The sequence below is a fragment of the Ruditapes philippinarum genome, unplaced genomic scaffold (genome assembly GCF_026571515.1).
Source record: "Ruditapes philippinarum isolate M1 unplaced genomic scaffold, ASM2657151v2 ctg4124_1_1_1_1, whole genome shotgun sequence".
Lineage (NCBI taxonomy): Eukaryota > Metazoa > Mollusca > Bivalvia > Venerida > Veneridae > Ruditapes > Ruditapes philippinarum.
The window spans coordinates 45,616-67,435 of NW_026860450.1; the positions used below are offsets into that span (position 1 = coordinate 45,616).

Below are 21,820 nucleotides of genomic sequence, written 5' to 3' on the forward strand. Positions count from 1 at the left end.
CTGGTCATGACCAATCATCATTTACCAATATTGAAATTTGTAGGCCTTAGCGTTCTTTTGTTATTTGATCAGAAACCGTTTTTACCTACAAGGTCAATGTGACCTTGACTTTGGACCCCAATATCAATAGGGGTCCATCTGCTGGTCATGACCAATCATCGTACCAAATTTGACAGTCTCTAGGCCTTAAGGGTTTCTTTGGTTATCACTCGGAAACCGTTTTTACCTATAAGGTCCCAATGTGACCTTGACCTTGGACCCTTAACCCCTAAATCAATAGGGGTCATCTTCCTGGTCATAGACCAACATCATACCACAAGTTTGAAGTTCCTAGGCCTAAGCGTTCTTTTAGTTATTGAATCGGAAAAACGGTTTTTACCTACAATGTCAAAATGTGACCTTGAACCTTTGACCCCAAAATCAATAGGGGTCATCTGCTGGTTATGACCAATCACGCATACCCCAAGCTTTGTTTGAAGTTCCTTAAGCCTGGGGGTTCTTTAGTTATTGATCGGAAACTGTTTTTTACCTACAAGGTCAATGTGACCTTGACCTTTGATCCCTTGAATCTCAAAATCAATAGGGGTCATCTGCTGGTCATGACCAATCAACCATATCAAGTTTGAAAGATCCTAGGCCTAAGCGTTTCTTTAGTTATTGATGGAAACCGTTTTAAATACAAGGTCAATGTGACCCTTACCTTTGAAACCCCCTTGAACCCCAAAAAATCAAAGGGGCATCACTGGCATGACCAAAATCACCATACCAAGTTTGGGAAGTTCGCTAGCCATAAAGGTTCTTTAGTTATCACTCGGAAACCATTTGGTCTACGGAAAACCCGACGGACCGGGACGGACCGACAAGTGCAAAGCAAAATACCCCCTGTTCTTCCCGAAGTGGGGGCATAATTATACATGGAAATGGTTGTTGGCAAGAAGTCAATATATTACATATATTTAATAGCAAGAATAAATTATTCTAAGAACAAAAAATTTTTTAACCATCACTAAAAAATGTTTCATTCTAAATCAATTTTATCAAACATTTTTTCTTTCAAAGCAATATATTTTATAAAATATTCTGAATACACTTCTATTGTTTTTATTAAATTTATTTGAAATACTTGTAGAAAAAAGTGTATATTCAACTTATTTTAAAGACCTATTCACTGTAAAAAATCCAAGATGTTATTTTTTCTTTGTAACAGTACATAGAACAATTGTCGTTTCAAAACATACAAATTCAAATATATGAACTAAGTTCTATATTCATTTTATTTAACCATACTTTACCAATATTACAATGTAAATTGATTGATTTTCAGTTTTTTATTTCATATGACCATAAATCAGCAGTCACTCGTCTATTGTTCAAGTTTTTAACTGTTGTATATTGTGTATAAGTATTAAATCTAGTTGTTCTTTGTATCTGTGAACATAAATCTCGTATCTTGTCTGATGGTAATCTCTCTGTTATAGGATCTGTATGTTGTTTGCTGAAATTAATAGGAATAACGACATGTTTGTTAAACAAGTGAATAAAGTTTAATTTAAAATATTGACTTACAAGTCTCAATGAACACAATTTGGGTGTTTTAAAACATGGTTCAACAATTGCCAACAATGAATGAAACACTAAAATTACAATCACCATGCAGAATTATTTTAATAACAAAGTGGTTAAAGTCATTAAAATCAACTTCCTTTGAGAATGTAACCAGACAGACAAACCAGATTAAATGCTTACCCAACAAGAAACATTTGTGAAGTCTTCTATTTTTCAAAGAACATAACAATCATGTAAAGGATATCAAAGGGCAAAACAATTGCCAAAAGACCAGCAAAATAAACAGAGTTAACTGATCCTCTCCTCTTGTCTCCAATCAAAGTTCACACCAAGACATACACTACCTGGTTATTCCTTTGGACCTTTTTATAACTATCACTCCCTAATTTTGTTTTTTCTATGAAAAAATACCAAATAATGTTTCGGTTATACACAAAAAAAATTAGCACCCAGTATTCTGCTTTGGCCTGTACAAATCCTAGGACTACCAGAGACAAATAAGTGCTAGGTTCCCTTTTCATTAAGAACCAAAAAACGTCTTACACTGACCTTAATTTTAGTGAAGAACACCTTTTATCATTAATTTTGCTGATGACATCAACTGTAGAGACTGCGTGGAAGTTTTCGCCACACTACTAGCTGAGACGTAGCCTATAAAAACAAAATAACATACTTAACACTTTAACAGCAACCAACTTTTCCATTTTGTTAAGTTTTATTCCTTTGATATTAATATAAATTAAGAAACAAGGAAATACTAAGTTATATTGGTAAATGAAACATAGCATAATTTGAAAACTTGATGTGAAAAATAAAACCTCAAATGACCAAGAAGGAGATATAACTATTTTGAATGAACACCTAATTAATACATCCTGTTAACTTTCTGTGGCTATTTCAGTTATGGATTCACAGATCTTTGTTAAATGATTGGCATTTTGCCAACAGTTAGTTAGAAGGTAGTTTCAAAGTGAAAGAAAATATTTAGAGAAAACAGAACATATATGTTTAGCTTTGCTGTAAAATAGTCTTTCACATAAGGTTTTGTAGGGAGGTGGCACTGTCACATGATGACATACTATATGTTTATGTCTGCCACAAAATTATAATTATGTCATAATCAAACAGTTCTATTCTGTTTAGAATATCAATAGACATGGTCATTTAACTGAGGTACTTTACAATGTATAATTTAGCTTTGTTTGAAATATTACTGTTTTTATGTTGATAGAACTTTATTTAGTTCAGTGAACAATATCTTATTATTTGAGCATTCAGTTGGCCATTTAGAATTCTTACTTCACTGGCTCTATGTTTAAAAATATATACCATATTCAAGAGTGAATATATAAAATTCATAAAGACAAGCAATTATCACGGGTTAGAACCCCAGCAACATTCTGATGGGCCATTGGCCATTCAATTATCCCACTGAATGAATGACATCAATGAACTTAAATCTTTTGAGTTCTAAGTTTGTTTATATCATAGTTATGTGTTAGCTTCCCTGCCAAGTAAGGAAATTATGTTTATACAACAGATTATCAAAAAGGTCCAATTTGTTGGAAAAAAAATCTTGTTACATTATTATGATGTGGGAGTTTGAAGTAAATCCTAAAATGAATGAAGAAGTTGGGAGAAAAAATACCTATTTCTCGAAAAAGTTCAAGAAGGGCATAATTCTGTAAATAGTCTTGCCAGAGTATTGAACCTTCTCAAATATGTTGAGTGATAATAAGAAACATACATATGAAGTTTGAAGCAGATACATTAAGAAATAAAGAAGTGATTTAAAAAAAACTACATTTTTTTCATGAAAATTCCAAGTTCAAGGGAGGTAATTCTGATAATTTTTGTGCTAGGTTGTAAACCTTGTCACATATAATGTGGTTGATGACCAGAAACTAAAATTTAAAGTTTGAAGTAAGTACCTTAAGGAATAAAGAAGTTATAGTGAAAAAGCGTAAAAATCGGACAGACGAACTGACGGTAAACCTAAAGTCCCCTCCGGTTAAACTGATAGGGGACTAATAAGAGTTGACATACTGTCAGCAAGTTGTAGAGACTGCTGGGCTACAGTATGACACTGATCTATATCTTTCTCCCAGTTTGATGTCTGCATCACACATCTATGTGCTTTCTGAAGGTACTGTAACATCTGAAATAATGTAGTCATAATATTATTGCATACAATTCTATACCTTAGGATAAATAGATGTTGGTACAGAAAAGCAAAATTGCTTTCCTGATGTAAAAAATAAAGTACTATCTGAAATTTCTATCAAAAAAGTATTTTTATTTCTTTGTTTATCCAGTAGTTATGTTGATTACCATGTTATTATGTAGTAGGTTTTTGGTTATATCTCAGTAGTTGGTCAACCCAGCCAGTTTCCTAGATAACTTATTTACAATCTTCAAATTCTTCGCAACTACTAATCCAACATGATTTCTGGACAAAATGACCATTAGTCTCAATGTCCGACACCATATGTCATGGAAATTTCGCCAACCAAAGTCTGTTAATAATAAATCCATCCTATTGAGGTAAGCTTGCAGACTTTTATTTATTATTTTATTGATAAAGATAGTAATGACATTAACTGATGATGAATATTATATATGGTAATAGCACACACCTTATCTTGATCATCAGTACACAACTGAGCGTACAATCTCCATATTTCAGCTTTATCAGTCACCTAAAATAAGTATTCAAATCTTTATATGTATACCATGTTCCTCTGAAATATGGTGGTTGATTGAAATTGATGATGCTTAAAAACCTTAAACCAGAAATTTTCTCAGTTCACAAAAAGCCATAAATGAGTCAAAATACATGCCAAATTTACAACGAATATGTTAAATAGTGTAGTGAATTGGTGTTCTTGCAAAACTTAAACCTGTATCTTTAAGTTCACAAAGGGATATAATTCAGTCAAAAAACATTTTTAGAGGTCTTGGACAGTGACTCAGTCATGTATGAAGTTACAAGCAAATACTTCTAGGGGTTCATGAGATATGAATTTGTAGAACTTAAACCAAAGCATTATGCAGCCACTGACTCCCTGGTTAATTGAATAGACCCATTATTAATCAAAAAGTTAACCTAAACAAAACAAAATAATACACAGCAACATTTACCCTTGAAGTGACTCTTCCAAACAGTTCACGGAGTTTTGGTTCTATTCTTTTTGCTGGATTACCTTGAGCATCTGGTAGGTTCTCATTAACAGCTCTAACAAGTATACCCAATATCTGAAACATGGTTTAACATGTACAAGTTTACCATGGTTTTACATTTTATAGTTTACCCAACAGTATATCATTGTGATAAAGACTACGGTCAACTGATATATATGAAACAGATTATGGAAATCAATTATTATGGAAATCAATGTACAAGTTAACCATGGTTTTACATTTAATAGTTTACTCAACATGTGAATTATGGTTTATAATGTACAAGTTTACCATGGTTTAACATTTTATAGTTTACTCAACATGTGAAATATGGTTTATAATGTACAAGTTTACAATGGTTTTACATTGAATAGTTTACCAAACTTGTGAAACATGGTTTATAATGTACAAGTTTACCATGGTTTTACATTGAATAGTTTACCAAACTTGTGAAATATGGTTTATTGTACAAGTTTACCATGGTTTTACATTTAATAGTTTACCCAACATGTGAAATATTGTGTATAATGTAGAAGTATTATAGTACATGTATACCAAATATCATATTCATGATTTAACACCAACAACAAATATCCAAAAAACTATAAAGGAAATATCTTTAAAATAAGATTTTACAGATTTTCAAAATAACAGCATATAAAAATGTTACAATTAAGCTCAAAGTTGTTCTGTATAGTCGAAATTAATGTTTGAATAAAATGTTATACATCCATTCATTAAATATAGACAACAGGAGCCTTGACAAATTTCACTTGGCTTACAGGACACAATATATGACCTAGCTAACTATATTATAGATTAGGAAACACAGGATGGTATTTTATAACAACACAAACCTCTTACCTCTTCATCTACCCATTTCTCCTTCAGATCACATAATCTGTGATAGGCCCTTATTACTTCACCAAACTCCCCGCAATCTGTTCCAACCTGAATAATATCATATATTTTAATATCTAGATTTTAATTTTACTGACGTTAACAAGATTCCATACAGGACAATGTTATTTGCTTGCAGCTGAAAATAAATTAAAAGGACTTGAGTTTTTTTTTAACATTTGACTTTTCCTTCCCTGAATAGAACTGGCAATGCAACATTCTAAGAAATTGTAACAAAGCGTTTGTCTTAATGTTCAATTTACTACTATTTAGGCATCATCTAGCCTTGCTGTTCTATATCTCATTATATAAAATTTTCTTCTCTAACTTTAGAAAAAAAGCAAACGGATAATAAAAACTGAATAACCTACCAGTAAATAATTTTCCCAGATTCTCCAGTTTTCATAGTTACATTTTATTGCATCTTTTAACGTCATAAATGCTTTTTTCCTAAAATTATATTTGACAGAGAGTTTTTCTCAATATAAATATAAGTGAACAAAATAAAGAGTCAACCTTCTTAAATACAAATACATGGAAACATATCTGATATGTAAAACAAAACAGATTGATCCACTTCTATCCAGCATGTTTGTCAATATATTTCATTGCAAAATAGAAGGAGCAGATGTGTAAAGATTCATTTTAGCACAAACTAGAACTATCAACTAAATGTGATTAATACCCCCGCAAGACTGCTTTGGAAATGAGGAAGTTACTAGACACAAACCACTTTGTAAAAAAATTGAAATAGAGTTATGGTTGTGGGCAATTAAAGATAGTTGTGGTTCTTGTAAGTAGCATTTCCTTTCAATGTGGTTGACCATTGATGCAGTTTTATTGAATTACTATGTAATAAGTCCAGAAAGAGTTACACTTCCTGAGCACTGCACTTTCTCTCATTGTGCTTGACTATTGTATGAAGTTGAATTGAATTCTAAACATAAGTTTTTAAGTTATGCACTGGACAAGGAAAAGGAGCAAAGGGCAATAACTCTACAAATACTGAAGATGGAGTTATGGTTATTGTACACTGCACTTCCTTTCATTGCCCTTGACCATTGTATGAAGTCTCACAACTATTTTATGTTTGAGTTCTAATGGCAATAAGTAATGTCTATTCCATCAGAAAACAATAAGAGAAGACCGCACATACAGGTATGTAAAATCTGACCAAACCATTTTTTGTCATCTGAATTTTAGTATCTGGATATCAAAATAAATTTAACTTATTACAATACAAAATTAAGATCATGTTAAATTTCAATTATTTGACAAGCTATGAAGCTATGAGTTAAGTTTTAACAAGGTATGTTTGTAAAAAATGCATGCCCCCTATCGGCAGCCAATTAGTCATGTGGTCAGGTTATTATGACTTTTGACCAAAAATCAAAAGGGATTATCTACTGGTCATAACTAGTCACTAGGTAATTGTGACTGTAAAGGTTGTGTATTGCAATTTTATGACAAAGTTATCAAAAATCTTACCAAATAATATATGCATAAAATTTATGAATCATGTAGGCCTTCTTAATGACAGCCAATTTGTTATATTACATAAGACCTTGAAATGTGTATACCAAAAGCATTTTTAGTTTAATAAAAAATATCAACCAAGGCAACTTCAGTTGTCAAGTTATTGATCAGAAACTGTTTTTACCTAAAAGGTTAATATGACCAGGATCTTTGACCCATTGACACCAAAATCATCTACTTGCCAAGATCAATACACCAACACAGTTTACAAAGTTTGAGAGTCAACAGCCAATGGCTTGTCAAGTTATTGATGGGAAACCGTTTTACCTGCAAGGTAAATACGACCTTGACCTTTGACCCCACAAATCAAAGGGGTCATCTACTTGCCAAGTCCAATGCACCTGCAAAATGTTTGAGGGCAAATAGTCCATGGGTTGTCAAATTATTGATCAGTAACTGTTTTTACCTACAAGGTCAATGTGACCTTGACCTCTCACCCCAAAATGAATAAGGGTCTACTGGTCATGATCATCACAATAACCAAGTTTGAAGTTCCTAGACCTAAGCATCTACAGTTATCAGAAACGTCTTTTACCTACACCTTTGACCCCAAAATCAATAGGGGTCATCTTCTGGTCATGAACAATCACCATATCAAGTTTAAAGTTCCTAGGCCTAAGCATTCTTAAGTTATTGATGGGAAACTGTTTTTACCTACAAGGTCAATGTGACCTTGACCTTTGACCCCTTAACCCCAAAATCAATAGGGGTCATTTGCTGGTCATGAACAGTCACCATACCAAGTATGAAGTTCCTAGGCCTAAGTGTTCTTTAGTTATTGATTGGAAACCATTTGGTCTACCGACCAACCGACATACAGACAAATGCAAAGCAATAAACCCCCACTTCTTTGAAGGGAGGCATAATAATATAAAGAAGTTAATATGATAACAATAAAGAACGTTTAGGTACTTACTTTTTCCCTAGTTTTATATATGACGATGCCAGATTATTCCATGCCTCAAAATTCTAAAAGTAACAGGAAAATCAGGTCAGTAAAGTAATTATTCATATTTCTGAAAAGACGATATACATGTACTTTTGTTCTGTCTTGTAGCAACTTGGTAATTATAGTGACCAGGTAAAACTGGGGTTCTACCAGTAAAACTTTGGCATTACCAAGTAAACTTGGGCATGGCCAAGTAAACTACGGCACTTCACTGCAAACTGGGCACTAATAGGTAAACTGGGTCAGAACCTGGCAAACTTAGGAATATTTAACTTAAGGTAAACCTTGGACATAACCAGGTAAAACTTGGGCTGTTCCAGGTAAATCTGAGGCACCACAAGTTAAAACTAATATTTACAGGGCAATTACTTGGGCTGGAACTGATTAAACTGCTTTGGCCTGAATTGTCTTTGTATTACCTAATACATTTAAAACATAACATGAGGCACTTAGCATAATAGGTGAATGACTGGCTTTTCTCCACTTTTTATTACAATCAGTGTTAAGTAAGCCACATACAGTTTTGTATCTATTTTTAAATCTGTATTCCACTTTCTATAGTTTACTAAAATCATACAGAAATAAATTCTCGTTACATTATTTCATTTCTCATAAAGGGTAAGCCTGATGACATGCCCTGAATCCTTACTAAGCTAAAACAAATGGATATACCTTCAACATGAACAAACTAGCTTATAAACTTACATCATAATCTATGCTCACACATCTTTGGAATGCCCTCACAGCAAGATTGAAATCTTTAGCTGCCATTGCTGCACAACCATATGTAAACCAAACTGGTACCTGAGAAATTATTACAAATATTTGAGCTGTGTCACAACAAAGCCAACATGTGAATCATATTAAAATAATCAACTTCCTGAGAATAGTGAAACATTTTGAAAACTGCTCAATAACATAGCCACCATATCCATGTTATTGTTTCTCAAAATAGTTTCAACAAGTTATGTGTAATTTAATTCAAATTGATATTATATGATAAAATAAAACATTTTTATTTTACATGAAGCAGTAGAGTTAGTGATGATTATATATCATTATGAAAACATTTTATACAAAATAAACATGTAAATATAAGATATTGTATAAAAGTAAGCATCATTATATTATTACCTGTAGAGCATTAACATTCAGGGACTTCTCAAAACATTCTAAACACTTTGCATACTGAAAAAGAGTACCATCTCAATATACATACTGGATAAATAAAATACAAAATCTTTTTTTCATGATTTAACACCACCCTTTCTTAAAAGCTTTAAATATATATCTGTGTATGACCTAGTTAACATCAAGTTCTGTACTGAGAATTTAGTCAGGTTAATGGTACAAGTATATTTTTAGTGCAACGCTATACAGTTACTCAATTTTATATATACGAGTATATATAAAATATAGACCAACACATACTGACAAATGTTATCATCACCACTTTTATCAACATTTCCTTAAGTGTTTCGTTTCATTAATTTATCATTACAGTGTTAAAACAGAACTTTCAAATAATCAAAGCTAAGGTCAATGTTCATATTTATATATGTTAGTTTCTAAGTCAAATTTTGGTAAACAAACAGTATTTCACTCAAAATGAACTAAAATGAAACTAACCAATTGGAAATATATCAAGTTTTTATTTTTTCTTTGGAAAATGGGCCTTTAAGACATTTTTACTAAACTCAATTTTCACCCCAGGGGCATGACTTACATAACTTTTGTAGAGTCCACTAGGCTAAATACATGCCAAATATCTAAGCTTGAGATATTGAAATTTCACAAATAATAAAACAATTTATTTTCCTATACATGTCTATATAAACTAAGTGACCCCTTTAGGGCGGGGCAATTTTTTGACCACATAAGCATGATTTGTATGACTTTTGTAGAGGACCACAAGGTGATGCTTCATGCCAAATATTTAAGCTCTGGACATTTTAGTTTCTGAGAAGATTTTTAAAGTCTATTTTTAACTCCTGTTTAGCTGAATAATATGACATATTGTAAAAATTTTACTGCACACTCCATGTATAAATAAACCGACCTGTTCTTTAGCAAAGTACAAGTATCCCATACATCTCTGAGCTCGTGCTGACCTATGTTTAGATAACTCCCAACCTTTCTCATAATGTTCAATATTGCGTGTTATATCACCAAGGAAACACCACAAGTTTGGAGTTTCTCTCACAGCAAGTTGCTCTCTTATCACTGTCTCTGCCTGTAGAAATATAAATATATAAATACCACTATTTTCTTTTATATAATATCACATAGATAAGCAAACTTGATTGGAGATAACAATAATAGAAGCCATATTAATCTTTTAAGAATGAAACAAACAATACCTTTATTTTCAGATTTTTCAAAACACTATTAACCTCTTCAAACTAGACCCCTGTATTTCTTAGTATTCACTGTCAGATCTCAAAAATGGTTTATCAACAATGTAAGATAAAAACTTTCTTCATGGTTAAGCTCAAATAATGTTTAAAATAATATCAAAGTTTTCAGATCTTATATATCTACTTCTAAAGTATTTACTCTTCTAAATTTACTGATGCAATATGTATGATATCAAACTCAACTGCTGTGAAATTTACTTGTATGATATAATATAAGAGCCGCACCATGACAAAACCAACGTAATGTGTTTGCGAGCAGCATGGATCCAGACCAGCCTGCGCATCTGATCAGGATCCATGCTGTTCGCTATCAGTTTTGCTACTTGAAATAGGGTTGGTAAGCGAACAGCATGGATCCTGATCAGACTGCACGAATGCGCAGGCTGGTCTGGATCCATGCTGGTCGCAAACGCATTATGTTGGTTTTGTCGTGACACGGCTCACATTACCTTTTCAGATTTACCAAGTCTCTGGTAGCAGGCCACAGCTTCCTCCCACATCTCTAGCTCCTCATAGATCTGTAAAGCTGAACCAATAGCACCCAGTGCCAACAATAGTTCAGCTAGTTGTTTCTGTAAAATTACAGTGTCATGGTCTCTATTAACAATGTACAATTTTTAACAATCACATGAATTAAAACGTATTTTAAAAATCTTCTTGTGGTGCAAAAAAAAGATCTTTGCCAATACCATGTATATGTTATCTGGCCAGCTATTATTCATAAAAACATATAAGTTTTGACGAGGCCGTTAAGATGGTACAAGAGTTAGGTCCCCATTGTAAACTTTTTAAGTCAGATATTAAGAGCGCTTATCGCTTAATTCCAATAAATCCCTCTGATTTTGAGCTTTTAGGCTTTTGTTTTAAAAATAAATATTATTTTGATAAAGCATTACATTTTGGGGCCTCAATTAGCTGTGTAACTTTTGAACGGTTTGCTAGGTTTTTAGAATTTTGTGTAAAATCTAAATTTAAATCCGGTAATTTAATACATTATCTTGACGATTTTTTGGGCGGAGATAAAACAACAAATTCTTGTAACAAGGCTTTAGAAATATTCAAGGATACCATGACTGAATTGGGTGTTCCTTTAGCCATGGATAAAACTGAGGGCCCGACTGAATGTCTGATATTTTTAGGCCTAGAATTAGATTCGGACAAAATGCAAGTTCGGATACCCATGCCAAAAATTCAGGAAATAATTGATAAAATTTTGTACATTTTGAGTCGGAAAAAGTGCACTGTGAAGGAAATCCAGTCACTAATAGGTTCTCTTAATTTTTGTTGCCGGGCAATTATTGCAGGTAGACCATTCCTACGCCGGCTTATTAATTCAATATGTGGGCTTAGTAAGCCTTTTTTACGTGTTCGTATTAAAAAAGATACAAAACAGGATTTACTTATGTGGCTAGCTTTTCTTAAAAAATATAATGGTATTTCAGTTTTTCATGACAAATTTTGGGTGTCTAATGACGATGTACAGCTATTTTCAGACAGTGCTGGCGGTGACAATCTAGGGTTCGGTATCTATTTTCAAGGTCATTGGTGTCAGGCAAAATGGCCGGAATTTTGGCATAAATCTGGTATTACTGCTGACATAACCGTTTTAGAACTTTTCCCGATCTTTGTTTCGTTATTCATTTGGGGCAATCATTTAGCGAATAAGAAAATAAGATTTAACTGTGATAATATTGCAGTAGTTCACATCTTAAATAAGGCAACTTCAAAGTCAGATAGAGTAATGAGCTTGATGAGGGCAATTACTTTAAGATCCCTGAGTCTTAATGTCTTAATCCGAGCAAATCATGTGCCGGGTACTTCAAATGATATCTGCGATGCTTTATCTCGGTTTCAGTTAACCAGATTCCGGAAGTTGGCTCCAGACGCAGACTTACATCCTTGCCCGTTCCCAGAATTCCTATGGAATGTCTTCAGTACAGAGCTAGACGACTGGTACAATCGGGAATAGCTTCAAATTCTATGTTAACTTATAACACTAGCATAAATGTCTTTAATACATTCAGACAAAATTATAATTTGCCAAATCAATGGCCATTTCCAATTCATCATATTTCTTTATTTATGGCATTTTGCTTCGAAAAAGGCCATTCACCGAACACAATTTCTACCTATATTGCAGGGATAAATTATTTTCATAAACTTAACGGATTTTATGATATTACCAATATCTTTGTAATTCAGAAATTGTTAGAAGGGTGTAGAAGATGTCATCCTTGTTGTGATATCCGGGCTCCACTTACAATGCAGATCTTTATTTCCGTATATAATACTCTACCAGGAGTATGTTATAACAACTATGAGTGCAAACTATTTTCAGCTCTTTTTGTTTTGGCTTACTTCGGACTTTTTCGTGTAAGCGAACTGGTGAGCTCACTCAGTGACGACATGCTTATGTGCTTTTTGTTCATTGCTATACTTGCGTATTAAACAATGGTGCATGTACCATGCCTGCTTGCCCTTCGGTCAAACACAATTCTGAGCGGCCAAAATTATTCCATAATATTTTAATAGAATCATTTTTTATCAAATTTGGAGTAAGGTATTGAAAGCTCAATCGTTATATATGATATTGCAATACATATGTATGAAATAAATACAATTGAAGTATAATTGCACAGTTAGTTATTTTATTTTATTTCGAGTATTTGGATGATCTACTGTTATAAGAGAAAGCCCACCTGCATATCCCAGACAGGAACTATCTTTACAGCGTAGAAAAGATGTGACCTCTGACCTGCAGATGGCTCCTCCCTCATTGTCTGATTAAACAACTCCTTCAAGCGGAATATAAAATATCAAATATATATATACTATACACTCTAGAAAAAACTCTAAGGTGTTTAAATTTATATATACATATGAAATATTTACCATAAATTTCCATGTGAAATACAGTCCATGAATTATCACAACTAAAACAAATTGTACAATAGTCATGTATAATGAAACTTCTATAATAACACATAAACTTACATTGTTTCATGGAAATAATAACATTTGAATATAAAAAATATGAATAATTTTTGTTTGTATTAGCTTGTCCAAACAGGGGTTTTAACTTCTCAATGATGGAAAAGAAATATATCCTTAAATTTGAATGTATTTTGCTTTACACTGATTATCATTGTTCAATTACATTGAGATTCAATGTTGAAAATGGACAAATAGATATCATGTGAAAATAACAAGAACTACCTTATTAAAGATACAATATTTACTAATTCTGTTCCCTAAGTGGTCCAAAACATAAATACAAGTTTGACAATGATTTCTGTTTTTATGCTGTCACATTGTGATATAAGAGAATAAAGAATGCAGACATAAACAAACCTCAATTTGTCTCATGGATCTCTCTAATCTCCGACTGCTACCCTTCTCTAACTTTGACCTCAATAGCAACCCTGCCACACCTACACTCCATGACCTCATCTGACCTAGAACATACTGAAATAAACAAGGTACAATGTATCTCAATTTTCAAGATAACCTTTATCTGAAGCAAAAATATCCAGTCTAAAATAATACTCTTATCCAACACAAAATTAATACTTGTAAATGATACAAAATGATTTAGTGTGACTTTGACCTCAGGAAGGTCAAGCCTGCACTCTGCACATGGTCTCATTATGGTTAACATTTCTGCCGAGTAGTTTCAATTTCCTTCCACTGGTTGAAAAGATATAGAGTGGACACAAAATTTTGAAATTGATACAAAATGATCCAGGTTGACCTTGACCTGAGAAAGGTCAAACCTTTGCTCTGCATATCGTCTTGTTATGGTTAACATTTCTGTCAAGAAGTTTCAATTTCCCTGCACTGGGTCAAAAGATACAGACTGGACACAAAACCTGCTAACAGGCAGAATGACCTACGAACAATCAGGTGCATAACATTATACGCCGAAATGTTTACAGGCATATAATTATATAGGACAATATTTACTGTAAGATAAGCCTGAACTTCTTCCTCTGTTAACTCATCATGACTTGCCCGACTTCTTCTGTAATCTTCCCTGTAAGTATAATCATATCTCTGCATTTATGGCAAGAGCATATCTACATTTATCTTATCTTCCCTGTAAGTATAATCATATCTTTGCATTTATGGCAAGAGCAGATCTACATTTATCTTATCTTCCCTGTAAGTATTATCATATCTCTGCATTTATGGCAAGAGCATATCTACATTTATCTTATCTTCCCTGTAAGTATAATCATATCTTTGCATTTATGGCAAGAGCAGATCTACATTTATCTTATCTTCCCTGTAAGTATAATCATATCTCTGCATTTATGGCAAGAGCATATCTACATTTATCTTATCTTCCCTGTAAGTATAATCATATCTTTGCATTTATGGCAAGAGCATATCTACATTTATCTTATCTTCTCTGTAAGTATAATCATATCTCTGCATTTATGGCAGGAGCATATCTACATTAATCTTATCTTCTCTGTAAGTATAATCATATTTCTGTATTTATGGCAGGAGCATATCTACATTAATCTTATCTTCTCTGTAAGTATAATCATATTTCTGTATTTATGGCAGGAGCATATCTACATTAATCTTATCTTCTCTGTAAGTATAATCATATCTCTGTATTTATGGCAAGAGCATATCTACATTAATCTTATCTTCTCTGTAAGTATAATCATATCTCTGTATTTATGGCAGGAGCATATCTACATTAATCTTATCTTCTCTGTAAGTATAATCATATTTCTGTATTTATGGCAGGAGCATATCTACATTAATCTTATCTTCTCTGTAAGTATAATCATATTTCTGTATTTATGGCAGGAGCATATCTACATTAATCTTATCTTCTCTGTAAGTATAATCATATCCCTGTATTTATGGCAAGAGCATATCTACATTTATCTTATCTTCCCTGTAAGTATAATCATATCTCTGCATTTATGGCAGGAGCATATCTACATTTATCTTATCTTCCCTGTGTAAGTATAATCATATCTCTGCATTTATGGCAAGAGCATATCTACATTTATCTTATCTTCTCTGTAAGTATAATCATATCTCTGCATTTATGCAAGAGCATATCTACATTTATCTTATCTTTCCTGTAAGTATAATCATATTTCTGTATTAATGGCAAGAGCAGATCTACATTAATCTTATCTTCTCTGTAAGTATAATCATATCCCTGTATTTATGGCAAGAGCATATCTACATTTATCTTATCTTCCCTGTAAGTATAATCATATTTCTGTATTTATGGCAGGAGCATATCTACATTAATCTTATCTTCTCTGTAAGTATAATCATATTTCTGTATTTATGGCAGGAGCATATCTACATTAATCTTATCTTCTCTGTAAGTATAATCATATCTCTGTATTTATGGCAAGAGCATATCTACATTTATCTTATCTTCCCTGTAAGTATAATCATATCTTTGCATTTATGGCAAGAGCATATCTACATTTATCTTATCTTCTCAGTAAGTATAATCATATCTCTGCATTTATGGCAAGAGCATATCTACATTTATCTTATCTTCCATGTAAGTATAATCATATTTCTGTATTTATGGCAAGAGCAGATCTACATTAATCTTATTCTTCTCTGTAAGTATAATCATATCCCTGTATTTATGGCAAGAGCATATCTACATTTATCTTATCTTCCCTGTAAGTATAATCATATTTCTGTATTTATGGCAAGAGCAGATCTACATTTATCTTATCTTCCCTGTAAGTATAATCATATCTCTGCATTTATGGCAAGAGCATATCTACATTTATCTTATCTTCTCTGTAAGTATAATCATATCTCTGCATTTATGGCAAGAGCATATCTACATTTATCTTATCTTCCCTGTAAGTATAATCATATTTCTGTATTTATGGCAAGAGCAGATCTACATTAATCTTATCTTCTCTGTAAGTATAATCATATCCCTGTATTTATGGCAAGAGCATATCTACATTTATCTTATCTTCCCTGTAAGTATAATCATATTTCTGTATTTATGGCAGGAGCATATCTACATTAATCTTATCTTCTCTGTAAGTATAATCATATTTCTGTATTTATGGCAGGAGCATATCTACATTAATCTTATCTTCTCTGTAAGTATAATCATATCTCTGTATTTATGGCAAGAGCATATCTACATTTATCTTATCTTCCCTGTAAGTATAATCATATCTTTTGCATTTATGGCAAGAGCATATCTACATTTATCTTATCTTCTCAGTAAGTATAATCATATCTCTGCATTTATGGCAAGAGCATATCTACATTTATCTTATCTTCCCTGTAAGTATAATCATATTTCTGTATTTATGGCAAGAGCAGATCTACATTAATCTTATCTTCTCTGTAAGTATAATCATATCCCTGTATTTATGGCAAGAGCATATCTACATTTATCTTATCTTCCCTGTAAGTATAATCATATTTCTGTATTTATGGCAAGAGCATATCTACATAAATCTTATCTTCCCTGTAAGTATAATCATATTTCTGTATTTATGGCAAGAGAATATCTACATTAATCTTATCTTCTCTGTAAGTATAATCATATCTCTGCATTTATGGCAAGAGCATATCTACATTTATCTTATCTTCTGCATATCTACATTAATCTTATCTTCTCTGTAAGTATAATCATATCTATGTATTTATGGCAAGAGCATATCTACATTAATCTTATCTTCTCTGTAAGTATAATCATATCTCTGCATTTATGGCAAGAGCATATCTACATTTATCTTATCTTCTCTGTAAGTATAATCATATTTCTGTATTTATGGCAAGAGCATATCTACATTAATCTTATCTTCCCTGTAAGTATAATCATATTTCTGTATTTATGGCAAGAGAATATCTACATTAATCTTATCTTCTCTGTAAGTATAATCATATCTCTGCATTTATGGCAAGAGCATATCTACATTTATCTTATCTTCCCTGTAAGTATAATCATATTTCTGTATTTATGTCAAGAGCAGATCTACATTTATCTTATCTTCCCTGTAAGTATAATCATATTTCTGTATTTATGGCAAGAAGATATCTACATTTATCTTATCTTCCCTGTAAGTATAATCATATCTTTGCATTTATGGCAAGAGAATATCTACATTAATCTTATCTTCTCTGTAAGTATAATCATATCTCTGCATTTATGGCAAGAGCATATCTACATTTATCTTATCTTCTGCATATCTACATTAATCTTATCTTCTCTGTAAGTATAATCATATCTATGTATTTATGGCAAGAGCATATCTACATTAATCTTATCTTCTCTGTAAGTATAATCATATCTCTGCATTTATGGCAAGAGCATATCTACATTTATCTTATCTTCTCTGTAAGTATAATCATATTTCTGTATTTATGGCAAGAGCATATCTACATTAATCTTATCTTCCCTGTAAGTATAATCATATTTCTGTATTTATGGCAAGAGAATATCTACATTAATCTTATCTTCTCTGTAAGTATAATCATATCTCTGCATTTATGGCAAGAGCATATCTACATTTATCTTATCTTCCCTGTAAGTATAATCATATTTCTGTATTTATGTCAAGAGCAGATCTACATTTATCTTATCTTCCCTGTAAGTATAATCATATTTCTGTATTTATGGCAAGAAGATATCTACATTTATCTTATCTTCCCTGTAAGTATAATCATATCTCTGTATTTATGGCAAGAGCAGATCTACATTTATCTTATCTTCTCTGTAAGTATAATCATATCTCTGCATTTATGGCAAGAGCATATCTACATTAATCTTATCTTCTCTGTAAGTATAATCATATCTCTGCATTTATGGCAAGAGCATATCTACATTTATCTTATCTTCCCTGTAAGTATAATCATATCTTTGCATTTATGGCAAGAGCATATCTACATTTATCTTATCTTCCCTGTAAGTATAATCATATCTTTGCATTTATGGCAAGAGCATATCTACATTTATCTTATCTTCCCTGTAAGTATAATCATATCTTTGCATTTATGGCAAGAGCATATCTACATTTATCTTATCTTCCCTGTAAGTATAATCATATCTCTGCATTTATGGCAAGAGCATATCTACATTTATCTTATCTTCCCTGTAAGTATAATCATATCTTTGCATTTATGGCAAGAGCATATCTACATTAATCTTATCTTCCCTGTAAGTATAATCATATCTCTGCATTTATGGCAAGAGCATATCTACATTAATCTTATCTTATGTAAGTATAATCATACAGTTGACTCTCGGTAACTCGAAATCCAAGGGACTAAGTATTTTACTTCGAGAGAAACGGAATTCGAGTAACGTGGAACTACCGCCATTACGTTGACTTCGTACATGTATATACATGTACATGATTGAATGTGCAAAGAAGTAGGTTTCTTATTGTTGTTAGCGGCAATGCTGCAATATTTAACCATTGAAATGACGGTAAATCACTTTCAACTACAAATTATAAATGAACAAAAATATATCATTCAAAATTTAATACATGTACATTTATGTATATTAATAGTGAAACATAAACACACAATTATATTTGATTTAATTGATCATCGGACGAAAACGAAATTAGCAACTATCGTGAACCGGAAGTACAAATTAATGTATGCAATATGACGGAACATTAATTATATAGAGGATATTGAATGAGTGTAAGTTCAATACTGAATTTATTGCACGAGTTGAATAAAATTATATTATGCGAGCCTCTGGCGAGCATAATATTATTTTATTCAACGAGTGCAATAAATTCAGTAATGAACTTACACGAATTTAATATTCTATTTATCACATACCCAAAATAAAGACCGTTTAAAGTTAAATAAGAGTCATTTTTCATTGACGCGCCTATAGTATAACGCTAACATTTAGCGCGTCTTTACACTATGTTTGTATAACGCTAATGACGTCACGCCAAAATATATGCACGGCCGTGCAATACCATATTTACGGAGTCGCAAAATCGGCACGGGTGTGTGATAAACAAATATCATTTACGTTGATAATACACATCAATACCTAGGCTGTTATTTGACTAGGATGTTATTTGACTAACATCCGTCAGACTGGCATGAGTAAACTTTTTTAAAGAAATGTAATTAAATTTTAATTTAGTTATCTAAATGTTAAAACTAATTAAGTCGTGAAACGGATTAAAGACACTTTTACGACGTGTTAATAATACATGATGACCGGCAATTAAAAATTACTATGAAACGTGTAAATCACGAGTGACAACATCTCACCTTGATGTCGCCGACCTTTGATCAGTCGGCTGTTTTCACACTTTGACTAATTGAGATGAAAATATGTGGACTTTAATTGACGGGACCAAATTTTCTTTTCGACTAAACAGGAGTCTCGGTAAGTCAAAATTTGACATAAGCGGAGTTAAAATACAAAGATAAAGAAGGAAATTTGACGGGACTTTAGAAATTATTCGACTAAGGCAGAATTTTGAGTAAAGCGATTTTGACTAATTGAGAGTCAACTGTATTTCTGTATTTATGGCAAGAGCAGATCTACATTTATCTTATCTTCCCTGTAAGTATAATCATATTTCTGTATTTATGGCAAGAGCAGATCTACATTTATCTTATCTTCCCTGTAAGTATAATCATATTTCTGTATTTATGGCAAGAGCAGATCTACATTTATCTTATCTTCCCTGTAAGTATAATCATATTTCTGTATTTATGGCAAGAGCAGATCTACATTTATCTTATCTTCCCTAAACATATAATCAAGTCTCTACATTTATGGCAAGAGCAGATCTACATTTATCTAAATAATAACATTGTGTGCTTTTAAAATCCAAGTATCGTTGTCAAAATCTTCCTGATATTTGGTGAATGCCTAGTATCAGGCCGACTTCCTTACGAAAATTCAAATGTTTTGTTCGAATTCTATTCAAAAATAGTATAATTCTATTGGTTTTATGATAAACTTACATGACTCCTAGAATAAGAGCCTGTTCTGTTGCAGATACCTGGGTAGATTTTACATCCCCATCTGTAAAGCTGATAGCATTTAGAATAGTGTCATCATCTAGATTCAGGTCCTGTAAATTGTCCAAACATGTTACCCTGTTACAGTTGTATTTCAAGGTATGACAATGCACTTTTGATAATTTTCTTATAAAAATTTTGTATACTGACTTCTGTCAAAACGACTCTTGTTTAAGCAGCCACCAAAACAGAGAACTTTAATGAAGTCAATTACCTTATAAACAATGACAACTGTAAAACTTTCAGTTCTCCAATTGATCAACCTTAAAGGACAGAATTATACTTGCATAAACAAAATAGATCATTTCTAAAAAGTTCCTTGTAGGTAAACAAAACATAACATACATGTATATCAATACATTACAATATTACTGAACACATTTAAACATCCACTTTAGTACATTATCATTAAGTAAGAAGAAGCATGAACCATGACAAGTATGGTGTTCTTTGTTAAATTCTGACCACAATATAAGATGAATGTGTAAGACCTATATACATAACAACTAGTAGAACCTGTCTTGATAAAAATTGTCCCTGTGACAGATGTTTACCAGTCATAGTTTTTTCCAAAGCAATGAAGTTCAAACTTCCTATAATTCAAGAGAATCATTATAGAGATAAAAGTAGTCATCATACTACTTTTTGAGTTATCTGCCCCTGAAAGTGAGTTTTTTTAAAAAAACTTTTAGACACTTTTCAAGTAAATACTAGGGGAACCTACCTTTGGAAGACTGGAGTTAGTATGTGAGACCTCCACTTGTGTACAGTCTACATCTGAGGAACTAACAGAATTTCTTTTGACTTCCAGGATTAACTGAGCCTTATCATCTACCTGGAACCTTGTTCTTTTACCCATAGCACCTAAATTAACGGTAAACAACTTTTAAATATTGAGTTACCTACATATTAAGTATTGAGTTTCCTATAAAACAAAAGGGCCATGATGGCCCTGAAATCGTTCACCTGTATATAGGCCCCCGGGGAGGGGCCAATTTTAACCCAGGGGCTTTTATTTAAACAAACTTGGAAAACACCAATTTGAAGTTGTTTCATGATAAATATCTAAGCTCTAGCTGTAAGAAGATTTTTTAAGTTTTTACTATACATATATAAGGAAAAACAATGACCCCCCCCCCCTCTGGGCAGGCAATTTTGTCCCCAGGGCTTTTATTTCAACAAACTTGGTAGTCACTCACTAGAAGATAAGTCATGCTTAATATCTAAACTCTAG

The 21,820-nt window shown here is 32.2% G+C and overlaps 1 protein-coding gene across 1 annotated transcript in view; it reads right to left on the reverse strand.

Moving 5' to 3' along the window:
* The window catches only part of LOC132760102 (tetratricopeptide repeat protein 27-like), a 58,858-nt gene extending 37,412 nt beyond the window's left edge, over positions 1-21,446 (reverse strand). The window contains exons 1-16 of the mRNA XM_060752000.1: positions 21,311-21,446; positions 20,530-20,639; positions 14,512-14,581; positions 13,900-14,013; positions 13,248-13,343; positions 10,998-11,120; positions 10,191-10,364; positions 9,266-9,319; positions 8,837-8,935; positions 8,099-8,151; positions 6,018-6,096; positions 5,611-5,697; positions 4,708-4,821; positions 4,203-4,265; positions 3,613-3,724; positions 2,116-2,217 (exon numbers count right to left, since the gene is read on the reverse strand). Of these exons, the coding sequence (XP_060607983.1) occupies positions 2,123-2,217; positions 3,613-3,724; positions 4,203-4,265; positions 4,708-4,821; positions 5,611-5,697; positions 6,018-6,096; positions 8,099-8,151; positions 8,837-8,935; positions 9,266-9,319; positions 10,191-10,364; positions 10,998-11,120; positions 13,248-13,343; positions 13,900-14,013; positions 14,512-14,581; positions 20,530-20,639; positions 21,311-21,445 (1,578 nt within the window). The 5' untranslated portion in view covers position 21,446 and the 3' untranslated portion in view covers positions 2,116-2,122. The remainder of the gene's footprint in view (positions 1-2,115; positions 2,218-3,612; positions 3,725-4,202; positions 4,266-4,707; positions 4,822-5,610; positions 5,698-6,017; positions 6,097-8,098; positions 8,152-8,836; positions 8,936-9,265; positions 9,320-10,190; positions 10,365-10,997; positions 11,121-13,247; positions 13,344-13,899; positions 14,014-14,511; positions 14,582-20,529; positions 20,640-21,310) is intronic.
* Between the last annotated feature and the right edge of the window lie 374 nt (positions 21,447-21,820).